General features: G+C 50.4%; 1 protein-coding gene across 1 annotated transcript in view; it reads left to right on the top strand.

Annotated features, from left to right (window-relative positions):
* The window catches only part of SCAF11 (SR-related CTD associated factor 11), a 438,302-nt gene that overhangs the window by 53,563 nt on the left and 363,601 nt on the right, over positions 1-21,138 (top strand). The window contains exon 3 of the mRNA XM_082256718.1: positions 11,343-11,497. Coding sequence (XP_082112844.1) covers positions 11,343-11,497 — 155 coding nt within the window. The remainder of the gene's footprint in view (positions 1-11,342; positions 11,498-21,138) is intronic.

The raw sequence follows: 21,138 nt of genomic DNA, 5'->3' as shown, positions 1-21,138 counted from the left end.
CGTCGGTGCACACTTGCAGAGTTCTAAAAAGTGGATGTTTGCATCTGCGGATGCTTCCTTTTGGCCGCAAAGTTTTGCAGGCTGTAAAGAACCTGGTCCTCTTTGAGAGTGTACTGTTCTTTTCAGGTGGGCTCCAGTTGTTTTGGTTGAGCTCTGGTTTACCTGGTTGGCTATAATTTAGCCATTATAATTTTTTTCGCTGTTTCCACCCCTCATGTTTAACACTGCTTTGGGACGTCTCAATGGTTAACATGATCAGGAGCTGTGTCCGTCAAACGAAAGAAAATGGGATTTTTGATTTACCGTAAAATCCTTTTCTTTGATGTTCCTTGAAGGACACAGCACCCACCCCTCCGGAGTTGTAATTCTGATACTGCTTGTAACAAAATTGAGTACCTATAGCAGAGAGAGGGAGTGTATCCCCTGGAACTGCCCATAGGCCAGGGCTTGACAAAATTGCCTGAAATCTAGGAGCTAGCTAAAAAAAGTTAGGAGAGAGTTTTTTTTTTTTTTTTTTTTTTTTTTAAACCAAGCTTTATTTCCAAAAACAATAACATACTACATTTACACATAAAGACGACTAGAACCCCACTCTCCTCTATAGCACAATCGGATGGAAACAGACTTTGTCTGTTTCCATCTGATCCGATCCATGGGATGGATCGAAAATAGAACCACCATCCGTCTGTTTTTGGCGGACAGGATCAGATGGCGGTAGATTACCGCTCCATAGAGGAGACTGAAGGGTCTATGTATGTATGTGTGTGTGTGGATAGATATAATTTTTTTTCCTCTTGCGTCCTCCAACAGTCGCCGCCCATGCACACAGTCTTCTCTAATGGGGTATTGCTTCCTCTCCGCAGGAGTTTCTAGGCATAAGACTTGTAAAAGAACAATTTATCTACATAGTCACACCCATGGGGGCTGTCCTTCTAGTCCCCCCTGCAATAGCCATCCCAACTCAGTTTGTCTTCTGCCTAGCTTAGGAGTGGATAGGCTTCCCTGTGCTGAGGCTACAGTCTCAGCCTTCTTCTTTTCTCTTATGATTTATTTTCTGAAAATGTCTTTTTCTCTAGCGCTCATTGACAGACGTAGTCCTCGGTGATACACCACCTTCGGGTTATGTTGCCTCCACAGGAGCAGGACTAGACAGGAAATTAAAAAGCTCTGGCCCCACCCTAGGGGCAGTCCCAGAGGGTATATCCTCTCTCTCTCTGCCTCAGCAAACCAGTTATTTTCTGTCTAGTTAGGAGTAAGGACCTAGATACCTTGCTGGGATCTTAGGTCCTGGCAAGAATTTTTTCTTAAAGGATTTTTTAGACAGCTTTTTTTCTCCAGTGTTCCTGTGAGATCTTCAAGCAAGAAAGCTGAACTGGGCGACGGGCTGGATGTTGAGATCCGGTGGTCACCCCAGTTCAGCCTACGAGCGCGTGCAGGCCATAGCTCCGCGCTGGGTCGGCCGCGACAAAGTCCCATTAAAGGACTGACCCCGCGAGTTAAACGTCTCGCTGAAACGCCAAAGACCATGAGTCACGGCGTCCGTATCGGTCGACAGCCCTCCCGCCCCGGTGGAGAGGGGTACTGTCAGGAGTTGGTGCCCGCCTGGTTCCGGTATGGTGAGTAGTATGTTCCCCCTTTTCCCCTGACGGGTCTTGTGGTGAACGCGGGCCCCTCTCTGTATGGTAAGATAGAGTCCCTCTCTATCCTATAACATGACACAGATCCTCCTATTTTGAGTGTGATTTTATGTGCAAAAAAGCCAGGAGGCTTGGTTTGGGAGCTAACAATCTAATTGTATACATGTTAAAAAGATGTAATCTGTGGCATTCTGGGAATCTTACGGTGATAAGAATAAGTTACCTACCAGTCAGAAGCCACGGACATGTAGACTGCCTTCCTAATCAGATCTCCAGCTAATAGCAGGCCTCCCGAACGGCCATGCGGTCCGCCAGGGCCGGTACCGCCAACCACGCCAAATCCCCATGCAGAGAGAGTGTTGTGTGCCCTGCAGCACACCGCTATTCAGTACAGGCCGCCGCCATTTTTTTCTGCTGGATCGCACGAGCCGCCATTTTGGCGTAGCCTCGTGTCTCCAGCATGGGGGCGGCCATGTTTGAGGTGATCCAAACACCTCGTGGAGCTTGGGGAGGCGCCGGAAGGTGTGCAGAGGGGCGGAGCCGCCTCCTTTCTTCCTGGGCAGCCAGCCAAAAGACTTCCTGTTTGTCAAGACAGCGCTGTAACCTGTTGCAGTTAAACTCTGAGCATCAAGTGGTGAGCCTGGGGGTCTATCTCTCTCTCTCTCGATCGATAGGGATCCCTAGCAGGTAACACTAAGGGGCTTTTTGTGGCGCTGGGGGTCTGAAAAAAAAAAAAAAAAGTGTTTTTTATTTTTGAATTATATTATCCAGGAAGTGACTGGAATTATCATGGACCCTGCCACACATATTCCCCCACCTGTTTCCCTCGAGGGGGCCACGGGACCCGCCGGTGCACAGAGTGTAGAGTCATTTACAGCAATTTTGGAGTCTATGGTGGCTCGGGTGGAGGCGGCCTGTCAGGGACGGGGGTCAAGGAAGCGACCCCCGCCTACCCCTATACTATCTGACACCTCTGACTCAGATTCAGAGATGGTCACTGCAGTTGCAGGTTCCTCTGCAAGGGCTGTTATCCCAGGTAAAGCCCCCTCAGACAGTGAGGAGGACGCTTCTTCTCCTGCTATAATTCAGGAAGAAGCATTGGTGGACGCACTAGTTGTGGCAGTGCAGGAAACCTTAAAACTTGAGGCTTTACCGGCAGAGGCAACTGAAACAGAGATTCCTTTTGGTACTAATAAGCCCATCAAAACGGTGAAGGTTTTTTCCTGTACCCAAATGTTTCGGTAATCATATTAAAGGAGAATGGGAGCATTCTAAACGTACCTTTACTATTTCCAAGCGTATTGCTAGACGCTATCCGTTTGAGGAATCCATCATTAAGAAATGGACGGTACCACCAGTGGTGGATCCACCTATTTCCAGACTGAATAAAGCCACGGTTATCCCAGTGGAGGACACTTCGTCCTTTAAGGATCCGGTGGATCGAAAGATGGAAGCAGAGTCCCGCACCATCTTCTCTCTGATAGGGTCAGCATTTAGACCAGTAATTGTTATTGGTCTAGTTTCCCAGACACTTACGGAATGGGCGAAAATGGTACGCCAAGACCTTAGGGGAAAGGATATTCCCCAGGAGACATCTGATTTGATGGAACAGATTATACAAGGGCTACAGTTTATCTGTGACGCAGCCTTGGACACTACTCCCTTATTAGGGCATGCATCTATGTCAGCGGTGATCCTCAGACGTGTGCTGTGGTTAAAATGCTGGTCAGCTGACCTAGGTTCCAAGAAGACCTTGACAAATCTCCCTTTTCAGGGGAATCGTCTATTTGGGGCCAACCTAGATGAAATCATTAAGGATGCCACTGGGGGCAAGAGCACTTTTTTGCCACAGGCTGCAAAAGCTAAGGGACCTCGCAACAAGCGAGGACCTTTCTTTACCGCCCATAAAGGGCGCCCGGCTGGTACTAGCGGGAAAGGCAAGACTCCTCCAGGAGGGTTCAAGAAGGGCTGGTCGGACAAGCAGAGGACCAACCCAGCCAAACCCGAAGCAAAGGAGTACACAGCCTGAAGGTGCGCCCCCACCCGGTTTCAGGGTGGGGGGACGTTTTCACCGGTATTCAGGACATTAGATCGAGCATCAACCACTACTACCGGTGCGATTCTTCCCTTCCAACATTTAAGCACTACAGGAAGCGGTAGTTACCGTTCCCTGAATAGATCTTTTCCTTTACCTTTTCCTAAGATTAGTCCCTATACCTCACAGGAATCGGATCTGGTTGACCAGATAGGCCAAGTAGCCTCTAGTCGGGTGACTTCGGTCCCTGAGGTTCAACCAGAAAAGATCACCCTTCCTGATAACAATCAGGTATCTGATAAATGTGTGGGAACAGAAAACGACCAGACTTTCTCGGATGGTCGGGGCCAGATACCTCTAGGGACGCCTGGTTCAGATTCTATCAGCGCCAGTGGTCCTAGAAATTCTAGGCTGGCCTCCTCAAGCCGGCCTGGCCGACTTGGACATGCTAGTCGCAGACGTTCCGTGGGAACTTCGTCTCAGGGAGTGTCTGTGGTCTCAAGGACCAATTTACCATCATGCTTTACAGTCGCTGGGTTTAATGGCCTGGCCATTGAGACCCAAGTACTGAAGGACAGAGGTTTGTCTACTTCAGTCATTCCTACCCTTATTAAAGCAAGGAAAGCGACTTCCAGCAAGGTCTATTATCACACATGGAAGACTTGTATTGCGTGGTGCGAATCTTTAGGATTTCCTCCACGTACCTATTCGGTGACTCGAATATTGGCCTTTTTGCAACAAGGGGTTGAGCAGAAGCTAGCCTTGAGCACCATCAAGGGTCAAGTTTCAGCATTGGCAATCTTCTTTCAGAAACCTTTAGCTACCAAGTCCTTGGTGCGGAATTTCATCCAGGGGGTGCGGCACCTGGCTCCACCAGTCCGCGCGCCCTTACCGCCCTGGGATCTTAATTTGGTTTTGTCGGTTCTACAGAAACCTCCCTTTGAAAACATCAGGGAGATTCCCTTGCTTACTTTATCCCAGAAGGTGGCCTTCTTGGTGGCTATCACTTCTGCTCGCAGGGTGTCAGAACTGGCTGCATTATCATGCCAGTCCCCATACCTAGTGATTCATAGGGATAAGGTAGTACTTCATCCTAAGCCATCTTTTCTTCCTAAGGTGGTTTCAGATTTTCATCTGAATGAAGATATTGTACTACCTTCCTTGTGTCCTCAGCCCAAGCATCATCGGGAACATGCGTTGCATTCCTTAGATGTGGTTCGGGCAATCAGGGTATACCTGAAAGCTACGGAATCATTCCGTAAGACGGATTCACTTTTTGTGATCACGGATGGCCCCAGAAAGGGTTTGCCTGCATCTGCCGCGACCATTGCCAAATGGATTAGACAAACGGTGGTACAGGCTTATTCTATTAAGGGTCAGAGTCCTCCGTTCCCTGTTAGGGCGCACTCCACTCGAGCGCTCAGTACTTCCTGGGCCTTTCGCCATCAGGCGTCAGTGGTCCAGGTATGTAAGGCGGCCACCTGGTCGTCGGTACATACCTTTACAAAATTCTATAAAATTGATGTGACGGCATCGGCGGATGCCTCATTTGGCCGCAAGGTTTTGCAGGCCGCAATTTGAGGAGACCGGTGGTCTACCTCGAGGGTTTTTTTCTGTTTGAAAAAAAAAAAAAAAAAAAAAAAATTTTATCTTTTTTGTTGTCTCATCATTAAGGATGAGCATTGTAAACTTCTAGTTGGCACCGGTTGGGCCTTCTAGATTGGGATTTGATTTCATTTTCCCACCCCTCGTTGTGATACTGCTCTGGGACGTCCCGAAGGTGGTGTATCACCGAGGACTACGTCTGTCAATGAGCGCTAGAGAAAAATGGATTTTTGTAAGATCTTACCGTAAAATCCTTTTCTCTTAGCTCATTGACAGACGTAGTCCCCGCCCCTCTGTTTTTTGAGTTGGGTTGGGTTAAATCTCTAAAGACTGCTTTTTCACATAACTGATTTGCTGAGGCAGAGAGAGAGAGGATATACCCTCTGGGACTGCCCCTAGGGTGTGGCCAGAGCTTTTTAATTTCCTGTCTAGTCCTGCTCCTGTGGAGGCAACATAACCCGAAGGTGGTGTATCACCGAGGACTACGTCTGTCAATGAGCTAAGAGAAAAGGATTTTACGGTAAGATCTTACAAAAATCCATTTTTTTTTTTTTCTTTACATTGCTAGCTGTTTATTTTATCAGCGCTAGTTAGTTGGATCTTTGGATGAAGATGGCGTTTGTGGAGCTGGGAATCGGACTGACCGTCCTGGTTCTCCAGGACAGAGGGTCAGATGGAATCCCAGCCTGCCATCGAGCATTTCGCAGGCTATGTGTTCGCCCTGGCCTCGCAAACAACCCATCCCTGTCCTCAGGGATGCAGCCATGTGAGGTGGCTACCTCACTGGACACAGCATAGGTTCGTCTGTGCACTACTAGTGTCCTGCGTTTCTGGCTGGTGGCGCTCCCCTCCCATCTGAAGGTGGGCGGTTTCCCGTTTGATATGAGGCACCCCACGCCATCGGGTACAGGTAAATACACTCTGTCTGGGGTCGGCAGTCCTGTGTGTCTGTGGTGTCCCTATGTCTGTGCGTTTTGGGGTCCCTGTCCCTGCGGGGGTTTTATTCTCACAGCAGCGCTGTGTGGGGTTTTGGGGGTCCCTCTCCTAATGTCACTTTAGGGTGCTTGGAGGTGCAGACACATGCGGCGACCCTGCGGGGTTAAAATCCGCCGGTCCACCATTTTAAGTGTGGGCAGCATGTCTTGCTTCACTATGGGCGCTTATACAGCATGCTATGTAGTGTATTTTGGCGCCATGTTGCGTGTGGCAAACGATCGTTCCGAGCATGTCGGCGGCCATCTTGCCGAACCCTCCGATTAGTTTCAATAGGCATCCATTTTCCCCTGGTCTGCAGCCTCAGTTCAGCCTCCGGCGGTGACATCACTTCCCTCTTTCTCACAGAGCCGACCGAAGGAGCTGCTAACACACTGGTGGGGGTCCTGTCCTGCTGTCCCTTCCCTTTCCTTTCCTACTTGTGCAATCTTCCTTGTTGGTTTTGTCCCTGCGGGGGGGGGTCTGTGTCTCACAGTCCTTATAGCGGTGTGCTGCGGGCGTCCCCAGCGCTCTTAAAGGGCCAGTACAAAAAAAAACAAAAAACTTAATTTCTGCTATGGAATCCCAAGACAGCAAATTCCCGCCAGCTTTGGTGGGGGATTCAGGTTCCTCTGAATCCTCTACCGTGACTAATTTGGCTGCTGTTGTGGCAACTTTGGTGTCAAAGATGGATGTGCTGATGTCTGAACGTGCTGCTAGAAAAAGGCCTAGGATTTCTTTTTCTTCTGATTCTGAGTGTGACATGGTTGCTGTAGGTAGCGTGGCCCTTTCGGGGTCTCGCTCTTCTCAGGACCCGCAAGAGTCTTGAGGGGGAGGCGGAGGTTGCAGGGGTGGATGATTCCCCCCCTCTGTCGACCAAGGAACGCGCAGCTATGGATGCGCTGAGTCTTGCCGTAAAGGAAACACTACATTTGGAGGATGAGCCCACTCCTCCGGGCGTTGTGTCCTCTTTGGGTACACACAGGACCCGCAAGACAGCGCAGGTTTTTCCTTGCCCTGAGTTTCACCCTAAGGTGAATGAGCTATGAGGTAATTTAAAACACACCTTCGTGGTGCCTAAGAAGTTTCAACTTCTCTACCCTTTTGCGGCTACTACGGTTGCCCGCTGGTGTGTGCCTCCTCAAGTGGATCACACCGTAGCCAGATTGAACAGGGCTACTCTGGTCCCCACCGAGGACTCTCCGGTGTTTAGGCTAGAATCTCTTGCCCGGTATTCCTACATGGTGGTGGGTTCCATGCTCAAGCCTATTTTTGCCTCTGTAATGGTGGCTCAGGCTGTGGCGGATTGGACCAAGGTGCTCAAACGCACCCTCGTGGCTGACTCTGCCCCCCCCCTCCCCCCACTACAGTGGAGATGGTGGATCAGATTTATCAAGGGGTCATGTATTTGTGCGATGAAGCCCCTTTGGCGATACGCCTGTCCAGTGTCGCAGTGATTAACAGTCGACTAATCCGATTCAGTTGTCCAGGTTCCTTCGCAGGTTGGCCTTGGAACAATCACTGGTGATTCTGGTAGCGCCGGACTGGCCTTGCCGGTCCTGGTACGCGGACATCGTTCACCTGGCCGTAGAGCCTCCGTGGCAGCTGCCAATGCGGGAAGATCTACTGTCTCAGGGATCGATCTTCCATCCTGCTTTACAGTCGCTGGCTTTAACGGCCTGGCTGTTGAAAGTCTGGTCCTGAGTGACAGGGGTCTCTCCTCAGAGGTCATTCCTACTTTTTTCAAGGCTAGAAAAGCCTCTTCTGGTAAGATTTATTTCCGTACATGGAAAGCTTATTTTACCTGGTGTGAGTCCAGGGGTTTCTCTCCTCTTTCCTATTTGGTGGCGAGAGTGTTGGCTTTCCTCCAGGCTGGTGTGGATCAGCGTCTTGCGTTGGCCACGATTAACCACTTAAGCCCCGGAAGATTTTACCCCCATTCCGACCAGGGGGTATTTTGCGATTCGGCACTGCGTGACTTTAACGGACAATTGCGCGGTCGTGCGACGCTGTACCTAAACGAATTTGGCGTCCTTTTTTTCCCACAAACAGAGCTTTCTTTTGGTGGTATTTGATCACCTGTGCGATTTTTTGATCACGCGCTATAAACAAAAAAGAGCGTCAATTTTGCAAAAATAGCAATATTTTTCACATTTTTTTTATATGAAATTCCCCAAAAAAAAAATTTAAAAATCAAAATTTTTTTACTTTTTCGGCCAATTTGTTTTTTGCTACCTATGTTTGGTAAAATAAATCGCAAAAAGCGTATTTTGATTGGTTTGCGCAAAAGTTATCGCGTTTACTAACAAAGGGAAAGATTTCTGTCATTTTTGTTGTTTTTTTTTTTTTTAACGTGTAATGGCGATCTGCGATTTTTTTTTTTTTTTGCGGTACTGCGACATTGGGGCGGACAGATCGGACCCTTGACTGACATTTTTGACACTTTTGGGGTTACCAGTGACATTTCTACAGTAATCAGTGCTATATATATGCACTGTTACTGTAAAAATACACTGGTAGTGAAGGGGTTAACTTTATTTGGGAGGGAGGGGCTGTGTGTATCCCTAGGGGCGTGCTTTCTACTGTGATTGGCTGGGGCTTGAGCTGTATGGACACTGATCAACGGATCTACATACTAGATCCGAGTGATCAGTATCCTAACAGCAAGGAGAATGACAGGTGGCTTGTTTACACAAGCTGCCTGAAATTCTCCCTCTCCCCCGCCGATCGCCGAGTGACCGGCGGACATCGGGTCCGCCGGTCACACGCGCGGGGGGGTCCGTGACCACGCCTCCGGGGGCGCGCGTTCGCTCCCTAGACCCTCACACGCTAGTGACGTAGCCCTACGTCACTTTGCCTGTGAGGGGCTGACTGCCGACGTAGATCGGCGTTAGGCAGTCGGCAAGTGGTTAAGGGCCAGGTCTCTGCACTGGCTATTCTTTTCCAGCGCCCTGTGGCGTCTTAATTCCTTGATTCGCACCTTTATTCAAGGTGTGCGTCACTTGGCCCCTCCTAGAACTAGAAGGGAGCCCTTACCTTCATGGGACTTGAACTTTCTTCTGTCCATGTTGCAGCGTTTCCCGTTTGAAAACATCAGGGAAATTTCATTACCTATGGTATCTAAGAAGGTTGCGTTCCTGGTAGCGATCACTTCTGCTCGCAGAGTGTCGGAGTTGGTGGCATTGTCTTGCCGTTCCCCTTACCTGGTGGTTCATAGGGATAAGGTGGTCTTGCGACCTAATCCGTCCTTTCTGCCAAAGGTGGTTTCGGATTTTCACCTAAATGAGGACATTGTTTTACCTTCGCTTTGTGCGAACCCTAAGCATCCAAAAGAGGTTGCCTTGCATTCCTTGGATGTTAGGGTTGATCAGGGTTTACCTGTCATCGACTGAATCCTTTTGGAAATCGGATTCTCTTTGTCCTTCCTGAGGGACCTCGGAAGGGTATGGCTGCGTCTGCGGCAACCATTGCCAAATTGATCAGACAGACAATTGTACAGGCCTATTTGTTGCGGCAACGGGTTCCTCCCTTCCCTGTCAAGGCGCATTCTACCAGGTCGGTGAGTGCATCCTGGGCCTTCCGGCATCAGGCTTCAGTGGCCCAGGTGTGCAAGGCTGCGACTTGGTCGTCGGTGCACACCTTTTCCAAATTCTATAAAGTTGATGTTCTGGCGTCAGCTGATGCCTCCTTTGGCCGCAAAGTTCTCTGTGCGGCAGTGCCATAGGGAACTCTGGTTTTGTATGGGTCCCTGGCTGTTGGGGTTGTTTTTCCCCTTGGTTATTTGTTTTCCTGGGTTGTTGCTCCTGTTGAGCCCTTTTTTTGTTACCCAGAAGGTTGCCTTTCTGTTAATGTAAGGTTCATTTCTCTGATGTGGGTACTGCGTTGCTTTTCTGATGGTTACGTTGCCCACCCCTCATGTCTACACTGCTTTAGGACATCCCCATTAGTGAAGACTGTGTGAATGGGCGGCGACTGTCGGAGGACGTAAGAGAAGACTGAATTTTTGTAAAAACTTACCGTAAAATTCCTTTCTCTTAGTCCTCCGACAGTCGCCGCCCCCGCCCCTCTTTTGGGAGTTTTTTTCTACACTATTACTGCTTGCAACCAATCTGAGTTGGTATGGCTATTGCAGGGGGGTATTGGACTAGGTCAGCCCCTATGGGTGTGACTACGTAGCTGAATTGTTTTTATAAGTCTTATGCCTAGAAACTCCTGCGGAGAGGAAGCAATACCCCATTAGTGAAGACTGTGTGAATGGGCCGCGACTGTCGGAGGACACGGAGAAAGGAATTTTACGGTAAGATTTTACAAAAATTCCGTTCTTTTAATAATTGAAAAAAATAAATGACCACACTCCCGGTCCACTTAACTTTTAAGCAAAGATAAGTGGACAGGGAGATGAAGCCTGCAAAAACTTCCCTCTCATCTCCTCTTGGGAAGGAGATGGGCAGGCATTGAGGACAGGCAGGGGAAGCAGCCATTAGTGACTGCTTGTCAAACTCCCGGCCACCACAAGAGGGCGCCAGTTCCCCGTTCTCTCACTGAAGAAGGCCGAAAAGCCGCGGCCTCAATTATCGGATGGCGCAGTAGTCCGTGCACTCTGGGAGTGGGTGGGGGGGGGGGCGCAAAAGGGACAGGACACCTCCTGCAGTGCACCCCAGGCGCAAGGTCGCTAATTCTAGTCGCCAATGCGACCTGGCGCCCCGGGTTTGTCGAGCCCTGCCATAGGCATAGCCAGACTTTCTGCCTAGTATCCTACTCTTGTAGAGGGCAGTATAACCCAATGGTGAAGATCAGGAGCGGTGTCTGTCAATGAACATTAAAAAAATTGATTTTACGGGAAGTCAAATCCTTCTTTTTTTTCTTTTTTCTTGGGTTTATATGCTTGATATCTGCATACAAACATATTTTTCCTTCCTGATTCAGAATAAGGTAAAAATGGGGTGGAGCAGTTACTTGAAGCCGCTTTGTACTTGGTTGAACCTGTCGGTATGTTTAATATATTTTTATCCTAAAATACAGGTACTGTTTGCAAATGCTACCCAGCAAATTAAACGTAAACCTTTCTTGCTCTGTCTTTAAAAAATTTACAGGTGAAGAAGGCAAAGATAGCACTGGTGCCAGTACTTTAGCATTAAGTTCTTCTGAGAAGTGTCCAATTTGTCTGAACAGTCTTTCCCTGGAGGTTGGCTTTCCAGAAGATTGTTGTCACGCTTTCTGTATATCCTGCATTCTGAAATGGTGTGAAGTAGGTATCAAGTTAAATATTAAAGGCTGTAGATTGTGTTTATCGTGTGTCATAAAGTTTTTTCTATCAGTGCATGCTTTTTGCTAGCTTTATGATGAAACCAACATTTGACACAGGGATTTTTAGGACTGAAATAATCCTAGTCGAAAGGAAGTTAATATAGTTTATTTGCATTGTAAACTTTCAAATGTTTTTGCTGTTTTAACCACTTAAGCCCCAGCCCTATTTTGGACACTTTTTGTTTACAAGTTAAAATCAGTATTTATTTTTTCCTAGAAAACTACTAAGAGCCCATTCACACTAGCGTGACTTGTGAGGCAACTTGTGTTGCCCCAGGTAGCTTGACATAACAAAAGCAATGTTAATCAATCAGTGCCGTCTTAATTGGCACTACTGAAGTTGCTCCGACTTCAGAAAAGGGTCCTGTACTACTTTGAAGCGACCTGTGATCCGACTGTCCCATATACTTCAATGGGAGTCGCCTCCTTATCTTAATTGACACGACTTGTTATCAGACTTTCCAGGAAGAAGAAAGAGATTAGCCAGGCATTCCCCACAGACAAAGTCGCCTGTCTCTTCCAAGTCTCTTCCAAGTCTCTTCCAAGTCACGGGGCGACTTTCTGGTAGTGGTAGTGTGAACCAGCTCTTAGAACCCCCAAACATTATATATATTTTTTTAGCAAAGACTCTGGAGAATAAAATGTCGGTCATTGCAATAATTTCTGTCACGCGGTATTTGCGCAGCGGTCTTTAAAACACAATTTTTTTGGAAAAATTACGAAAAATCACATTTCACTGCATTTAAAAAATACTAAACAGTAAAGTTAGCCCATTTTTTGTATATTGTGAAAGATGTCACGACGAGTAAATAGATACCCAACATGTTACGGTTTAAAATTGCGCACACCCGTGAAATGGCCACAAACTACGGTCAATAGAAATCTCAATAGGTGACGCTTTAACATTTTTTAATGCTTACCAGTTTAGAGTTAGAGAGTAGCTCTTTTTTTAAATTATTGCTCACGCTCTGGCGATCGCGGCGATACCTCACATGTGTGGTTTGAACAGTGATTTCATTCGCGTCGCGACTTCCGTATACGTTTTTTTTCGTGCGCGAGCTGACGGGGGCGGATAAAAAAAATTTTTTTTTTCCTATTTTATTTATTTTTTTTTTTTTAACTGTATTACAGGTTTTTTTTTTTTTTTTAAAAATTGATCACTTTTTTTATTGTTGTCACAAGCAATGTAAACATCCCTTGTGACACCAATATGCAGTGACAGGTACTCTTTATGGAGGGATCGAGGGTCTAAAAGACCCTAGACCCCTCCACTACACTTTCATGTATGCAAAACGCCGAAAACGTCATTTTCTCTTACGTCCTCCGACAGTCGCCGCCCCTTCCCAAGTCTTCACCAATGGGTATTGACCTTTGCTCCGCAGGAGTAGCTAGGCAACAAGATTTGTTAATAAAAGCTTTTAGCATAGACACACCCCTAGGGGCTGTCCCCTTAGTCAATACCTCCCTGCACCAGCATTCCCAACTCAGTTTGATCTTGCCTAGCTTAGGAGTAGCAGGCTTTCCTGTGCTGGGGCTTCAGTCTCAGCCTTCTACCCTTTTTTGATTTTATTTCAAGTGTTTTTTCTTTTCTTTACTAGCTGTTATTTTGTCAGCTTTAGTTTAGGGATCTTCGGATGAAGATGATCATGCGGAGCTGGGTCTCGGACTGGCCGCCCTGGATCCCAGGGCTGAGAGCCAGATGGATCCCCAGCCTGCCATCGAACGTTCAGCTACGGTTCGCCCTGGCGCTATGAACGACCCATCCCTGTTCGCTGCAGGGATGCTTCCTTTGAGGTGGCTACCTCACTGGATGCCATTCTGCGGTCTTGTGCTGCGGTCCACTGCGTCCTGGCTGCGGCACTCCCTGTCATCCTGATAGCGGTTTGTCGCTGGAGAAGGCTCCCCACGCCATCCGGTACGGTAAGCACCTTCTGTGTGGGGACCATCTGTATGGGTGTTCAGTCTGTGGCTGTGTGTACCCTCATGTCTGTGTGCTGTGCGGGCTCCCTGTATGGATGCATGCCTTTTGGGCTGCTGGGGGGGGGGGCCTCCCGCTCTGCTGTGAGTTTCTGTGGAACTGAATAGTCAGACATGCCTGAGCGGGGACCGCTATGCGGCCCGCCTTTTCTTTTTGCAAGAATATGCTGTGGATGGCCCTGTCCTGTACAGCGCTGTGTTTTGGCGCCGATTGCAGAGCCTTCATAGGCTATAATAGTCGGCCGGTTATTGCATCACTTCCTCTTTCTCTGGGACAGCGATCGGTGGCAGCAGCCTGTTTGTGCTCTCTCCAGGTTTTTTCCTTCTTGTCCTGTCATTCCTTGCTCAGTGTTCTCTATCCCTGTGGGATCGGTGCATGCAGTAGTCTGCGGTGGGCTGCACTCGCCGGGTGTTAAAGGGACAGACCCCCTTTTTGATTTTAATACTGTGGGCATGGATTCTCAGGATAGCAAGTTTCCCCCCGCCCTGGTGGGGGACCAGGGGGCTGTTGCACCCCCCGAGGGGGCCGATCTGGCCACTGTAGTGGCATCCTTGGTGTCTCAGGTGCAGATGCTGATGGCTGAACCGCAAAAAGGGCCAGGTTATCCATTTCCTCTGATTCAGAGGGCGATATGGCTGCTGGGGCTGGCGTGCCCTTCTCAGGGTCTCGCTCATCTCTGGACCACGTGGGGTCTGAGGGGGAGGCGGAGGTGGAAGGGGTTGATAGTTCTCCCCCTGGCTCGCCTGAAGAGCTTGCACTCATGGATGAGCTGATCGCTTCCATTAAGGATACTTTGCACTTGGAGGATGAGCCAGCTCCTCCTACTAGGGTGTCCTCCTTTGGGACGCAAAGGACCTGCAAATCTGCGCAGGTTTTTCCCTGCCCTGCTGAATTTCACCATACGGTTAATGAGCAGTGGCCCAATTTAAGGAAGCCCTTTACAGTGCTGAATAAATTTAAACTGCTTTATCCATTCGCGCCATCCACCGACGAGCGTTGGTGTGTGGCGCCTCAGGTGGATCACGCGGTAGCCGTTTTGAACAAAGCTACTGCGATTCCTTCTGAGGATACCCCGGTTTTCCGGGACCCTACGGACAGGAGATTGGAGTCTCTTGCCCGTCATGCCTATATGGTTGCTGGTTCTATGCTAAAACCTATTTCTCTTACGTCCTCCGACAGTCGCCGCCTCTTCATATTCGTCACATATGGGGTATTAGACTTTGCTCCGAAGGAGTAGCTAGGCAACAGAATATGTTAACAATAAAGCTTTAACATATCCCACCCTCAAGGGGTGGTCCCCTCAGTCAATACCCTCCTACTTCCTGCAACCATATCTCAGTTTTAATGTCTAGCTTGTCAGGAGTGGCTGGCTCTCTCTGTGCTGGGACTTTCTGTCCCAGACTCTTTCTTCTTTTTAATATTTTGTTTGAGTTTTCTCTCTACCTTTACTTAGCTGTTATTTTTGTCAGCATTAGTTAGTTCTTCGGACGAAGAGGATCATGCGGACTGGGTCTCGGGCTGATCCCCCTGGTCGCAGGTCGTGGGTCAGTGGCTTCCCAGTCTGCCATCGAGCGTTCAGCCAGGTAACGCTCCTGGCACAGTGAACGACCCATCCCTGTTCGGTGCAGGGATGATTGGTGAGGTGGCTACCTCACCGGACGCTGTGTGGTTTCTTAACCTCCATTATGTGCGTCTTGAATTGCGACTCTCCCTGCCTCATGTGCAGCGGCTTGTTCGCCTGTGCGGGTTCCCCACGCCATGTGAGGTAAGTGTATTTATGTGGGGACCTGTCTGTCTGGGGGGGTCTCAGTCTGGGACTGTGTAACCTGCCTTTATTCACACTGCTTGTCTCCCTATCTCTCGGCTGCATGCTGTGGGCTGCAAGGGGGGGGGGGGAGCTGTATGACACTGTGTGTGTCAGGCTGGGCAGTGTGAGGTGCTGTGTGCTGTGGGGCATGTTTTTTCTTGGCATGTTTGGGCATATACAGCGATCGCTGCGGCGATCTAACATGTATCCTTATATTGGGATGTAATGTGTGTGTTTTTTATGCACTGTGGAGCGGCATTTTCGGCGCCAAACGATGCCATTTTACCGGCGCCCGCTCCGGCCGCATGGTTTACGTGCACGGCGGCCATTTTCTTGTAGCCTCCATAGGCTTACATAGAGCGCCCTGGCAGCATCACTTCCTCTCTCCTGGAACACCGATCGAGGCAGCAGCAGCAGCGGGGTCTCCTCAGGTTTTATCCTTCTGTTCTTGTTATCCATTGCCTGTACTCAGTTGGTATATTCCCTGTGGGGGTCTCATTGTGCCGGAGTGTGGTGCGGTGGGCTGCGCTTGCTAAAAGGGGGCAGTTAACCCTTGGTTGTCTGGCATTACAGGGGCAATGGATTCTCAGGAGGGCAAGTTTCCTACAGTATTGGTGGAAAGCCAGGGGACCGCTGTTTCCCCCCCAGGGGGGGATTTAGCCACTATTGTGGCTGGCCTTGCTGCCCAGGTGCAAATGCTGGTGGCTGCTCAATCTACTAAACGGCCCAGAGTTGCTCTGTCCTCTGATTCTGAGGGTGAAGGTGATGGGGCTGTTCTAGCAGGGACCCCCCTATCGGGGTCCCGCTCCTCTCTTGATCTAGTGGGGTCTGAGGTAGAGGCTGAAGTTGAGGGGGTTGATAATTCTCCCCCTGGCTTGCCTGAAGAGCTTGCAATCATGGATGAGTTGATTGCTTCCATTAAGCAGACGCTACGTTTGCAGGACGAAGTGTGTCCCCCCGCTGCCTTGGCGGCTTATGGGACGCAGAGAAAACGCAGGACGCCGCAGGTTTTTCCCTGCAATGCTGATTTTCAGCGCGCTGTTAAGGATCAATGGCGCGATCTGCGCAAGCCTTTTGCGGTACCAAGTAAATTCAAGCTGCGTTATCCTTTCTCGCCTGCCACTGATGAACGGTGGTGTGTGCCTCCGCCAGTGGATCATGCAATTGCGGTTTTGAACAAAGCCACTGCGATTCCTGCGGAGGGTTCCCCTGTTTTCCGTGATGCCACGGATAGGAGACTGGAGTCTCTTGCCCGTCATACTTATTCTGTTACGGGCTCTATGCTTAAGGCTCTGTTTGCTTCTCTCATGGCGGCCCAGGCGATCGCAAGTTGGACGCAGATGCTTAGGCGCGTCCTAGTGGCCGATTCGGCCTCGGCGGCGACCCTGGATATGGTGGATCAGATCCACCAGGGTGTCATGTATCTGTGTGATGCGGACCTGGACCTGATTCCGTTGGCTGCACGTGTGCACAGCGTGGCGGTGTTGTCTCGCCGCCTGGTTTGGTTGAAATGTTGGTCGGTGGACCAATCTTCACGTAAGACCTTAGCCAATCTACCTTATGATGGGTCTCGCCTTTTTGGGGAGTCCCTGGATGTGTTGATTAAGGGGATCACCGGGGGTAAGAGCACTCTCTTGCCCCATTTCCCCAAGGCTAAGGGGGCTTCTGGGAAGAAGCATGCAAATTTTCGGCCCCCCCCCAGGGGTCCTTTCGTGCCTTTCGGCCGCACTACAAGGGCAAACCGTTCAAAGGCCAAGGCTCTCAGAAGAAGCCCTGGTCTGGGAAACAGAAGTCCGGCCAATCCGGACCTGCTGCCCATAACAGTTCGGCCTGAAGGGGCGCCCTCACCCAGTTTTGGGGTGGGGGGACGCTTGCTCGGTTTTCTTCAGCCCTGGTTGGCCCGTGTGCGGGACAAATGGGTTCTGGAAATCGTTCGATCTGGGTACAAGATCGAGTTTCTCTCTCGGCCGGAGAGCAGATTTTTTCCCTCACATCTTCAACTGTCTCCAGAGCGACTGCGGGATCTGCACCTGGCGGTGCGGGACCTGAGGGCTCAGGGAGTGGTGGTTCCGGTGCCTCATCGGGACAGATTTCGGGGGTTTTATTCCAATCTGTTCACCGTGCCCAGGAAGGAGGGCAAGGTTCGTCCGATTCTGGACTTGAAGGCTCTGAACCGCTCTGTGCGGGTTCGCAAGTTCCGCATGGAATCCCTGCGCTCGGTGGTGGCTGCCCTGGTTCCGGGGGAATTCATGGCCTCCATCGATTTGAAGGATGCGTACCTTCACATCCCCATATTCGAGGGTCATCAGAGATACCTTCGATTTGCCATTGCGGAGGATCACTACCAGTTCGTGGCGTTGCCCTTTGGTCTCGCCTCGGCTCCGCGGGTCTTCACCAAGGTGCTTGCACCGGTTCTGGCATTATTGAGGGCCCAGGGCATTTCTGTCCTGGGGTATCTGGACGACATTCTGGTTCGGTCTGCGACCAGACAGGGTCTGGAGAAGGACCTGTCTGTCACAATGCAAACTCTGCAGGAGTTTGGTTGGACGATAAATGTTCCAAAGTCGACACTGAGTCCGTCGGTTCGTCTCCCCTATCTGGGAATGATACTGGACTCGGTGCAGGCGAAGGTCTTCCTGCCGGAAGACAAACTCAGGACTCTTCAGGAGGAGGTCAGGTCCCTCAGGGACGTTCCACACTCGTCTCTGCGGACGTGTATGAGATGTCTGGGATTGATGGTCTCGGCCTTCGAGGCGATTCCTTTCGCGCAGTTTCACACGCGGGGTCTCCAGGCGGAGATCCTGTCCAAGTGGGACGGGCGACCTCAATCTCTGGATCTTCGGATCTCGTTGAGTCTTCGCACCAGGGAAAACCTTCTGTGGTGGCTCCAGTCCCCGTTGGTGTCCGGGGGCAAGTCGTTTCGTCCGATCTCGTGGACGATAATCACCACGGATGCCAGCCTGTCGGGCTGGGGTGGTGTTCTGGGAGTTCTGTCCGCCCAGGGGACCTGGTCGGAGGGGGAGTCTTCCCTCCCGATCAACATTCTGGAATTGCGTGCGATAAGGCTCTGTCTTCATCGCTGGACGGACCGGCTGCAGGGCTGCCCGGTTCGGGTGCAGACGGACAATGCCACGGCGGTGGCCTACATCAACCACCAAGGGGGCACCAGGAGTGCCCGAGCGGCTCGAGAAGTGGCCGACATTCTGTCTTGGGCCGAGACTCATGTCCCGGCGATAACGGCGGTTCACATTCCGGGAGTGGAGAACTGGCAGGCGGACTATCTGAGTCGCCAGACCCTGGATCAGGGGGAATGGTCTCTCCACCCGGCTGTCTTCCAGATGTTGTGCGCGAAGTGGGGTCTTCCAGATGTGGACCTGTTCGCGTCTCGCCTCAACTACAAGGTGAAGAGGTTCGTGGCAAGGACGCGCGACCCTCGGGCAGACGCGTCGGACGCGTTAGTGGCCCCGTGGCATCAGTACAGGCTGATGTACGCGTTTCCACCGATTCAGTTGCTGTCCAGGTTCCTTCGCAGGTTACACTCGGAACGCAGCACAGTGATTCTTGTGGCACCGGACTGGCCTCGCCGGTCCTGGTACGCAGACCTCGTGAATCTGGCGGTCGACGCCCCTTGGCGTCTGCCTCATCGAGACGATCTACTGTCTCAAGGACCGATTTACCATCCTGCTTTACAGTCGCTGGCTTTGACGGCCTGGCTGTTGAGACCGAGGTCCTGAAGGAGAAGGGTCTCTCTCCAGAGGTCGTTCATACTTTGATCAACGCGAGGAAGTCTTCCTCGGGGAAGGTTTATTACCGTACTTGGAAGGCCTATTTTGCCTGGTGTGAGTCCAGGGGGTTTTCACCCCGCACGTACTCGGTTTCCCGTGTGCTGTCTTTCCTTCAGACGGGTGTCGATCAGCGTTTGGCGCTGGCTACGATAAAGGGTCAGGTGTCTGCGCTGGCCGTTCTGTTTCAACGTCCCGTGGCTTCCAACTCCTTGGTTGGCACTTTTATTCAGGGTGTGCGGCATCTGGTTCCTCCTAGGAGGGATCCTTTGCCCCCTTGGGACTTGAATCTCGTTCTATCTGTGTTACAACGTGCTCCTTTTGAACAGATCAGGGAGATCTCGTTGTCTATGCTGTCCAAAAAGGTCGCCTTTTTGGTGGCGATCACTTCGGCTCGCAGAGTGTCGGAACTGGCGGCTTTGTCCTGCAAGTCTCCGTACCTGGTTGTTCATTTGGATAAGGTGGTCTTGCGACCTAATCCTTCTTTTCTGCCGAAACGAGTTTCGGAATTCCATCTTAACGAGGATATTGTTTTGCCTTCGTTGTGCACGAAGCCTAAACATCCAAAGGAGGTGAGATTGCACTCTCTGGATGTTGTTCGGGCGATAAGGGTTTACCTTAAATCGACTGAGTCTTTTCGTAGGACGGACTCCTTGTTTGTTCTTCCGGAGGGTCCTCGGAAGGGCATGGCGGCTTCGGCCTCTACCATCGCCTAATGGATCAGGCAGACCATTGAACAGGCCTATGCTTTGCAGGGGAAGGTTCCCCCTGTACCTGTGAAGGCGCACTCTACTAGATCTCTGAGTACGTCTTGGGCCTGCCGTCATGGGGCTTCTGTAGCCCAGGTGTGTAAGGCGGCGACTTGGTCGACCGTGCACACTTTCACAAAATTCTACAAAGTAGATGTTCAGGCATCGGCGGATGCTTCCTTTGGCCGCAAGGTTCTTAGTGCGGCTGTTCCATAGGGTCCCTTGTTGGGGACTCCTGGCTGTTGGGATAGTTTTTTGTATCCCCTGGTTTTTTTGTCTTTTCCTGGGTTGTTGCTCCTGTTGAGCACTTATTTTTGCTGTTGCCCAGCTGGTTTCCTTCCTTTGGTAAGGTTCCTTCTTTGATGTGGAGACTGCGTTGCCTTTCGGCGCGGATGCGTTTCCCACCCCTCATGTTTGCACTGCTTTGGGACGTCCCCATATGTGACGAATATGAAGAGGCGGCGACTGTCGGAGGACGTAAGAGAAAACGGAATTTTTGTAAAATCTTACCTGTAAAATTCCTTTCTCTGAGTCCTCCGACAGTCGCCCCCCCCGCCCCTCTTTTGGGGTTTGAATGTATACTCTACTGCTATTCCACTAAAACTGAGATATGGTTGCAGGAAGTAGAAGGGTATTGACTGAGGGGACCACCCCTTGAGGGTGGGATATGTTAAAGCTTTATTGTTAACATATTCTGTTGCCTAGCTACTCCTTCGGAGCAAAGTCTAATACCCCATATGTGACGAATATGAAGAGGCGGCGACTGTCGGAGGACTCAGAGAAAGGAATTTTACAGGTAAGATTTTACAAAAATTCAGTTTTTTGCTTCGGTTATGGCGGCCCAGGCGGTTGCCGATTGGACAAAGGTGCTCAGGCGCACCCTGGTAGCTGCTTCGGCTCCGCCCACCACATTGGCAATGGTGGATCAAATCCATCAAGGCGTCATGTACTTGTGTGATGCGGACTTGAATTTGGCTCCTTTGGCTGCACGTCTGTCTGGCGTGGCGGTGCTCAACCGTCGCCTGATTTGGCTGAAGAATTGGTCTGTGGACCAATCTTCTCGCAAGACGTTGGCGGATTTTCCCTACGTGGGATCTCGCCTCTTCGGCGAGGCTTTGGATACTCTGATTAAGGGTGTTACTGGGGGCAAGAGTACTTTCTTACCCCAGAATCCCAAGCACAAGTCTTTCCGTGGCAAACGGAACCCCTCGTTTAGGCCCTCCCAGGGGTCCTTTCGTGCCTTTCGGTCACAATCCAAGGGCAAGC

The sequence above is a fragment of the Pelophylax lessonae genome, assembly GCF_965119305.1.
Source record: "Pelophylax lessonae genome assembly, chromosome: 4".
In the NCBI taxonomy this organism is placed as follows: Eukaryota; Metazoa; Chordata; class Amphibia; order Anura; family Ranidae; genus Pelophylax; species Pelophylax lessonae.
The sequence above is the reverse complement of the archived record's forward strand: the minus strand, read 5'-3'. Positions and strand labels throughout refer to the sequence as shown.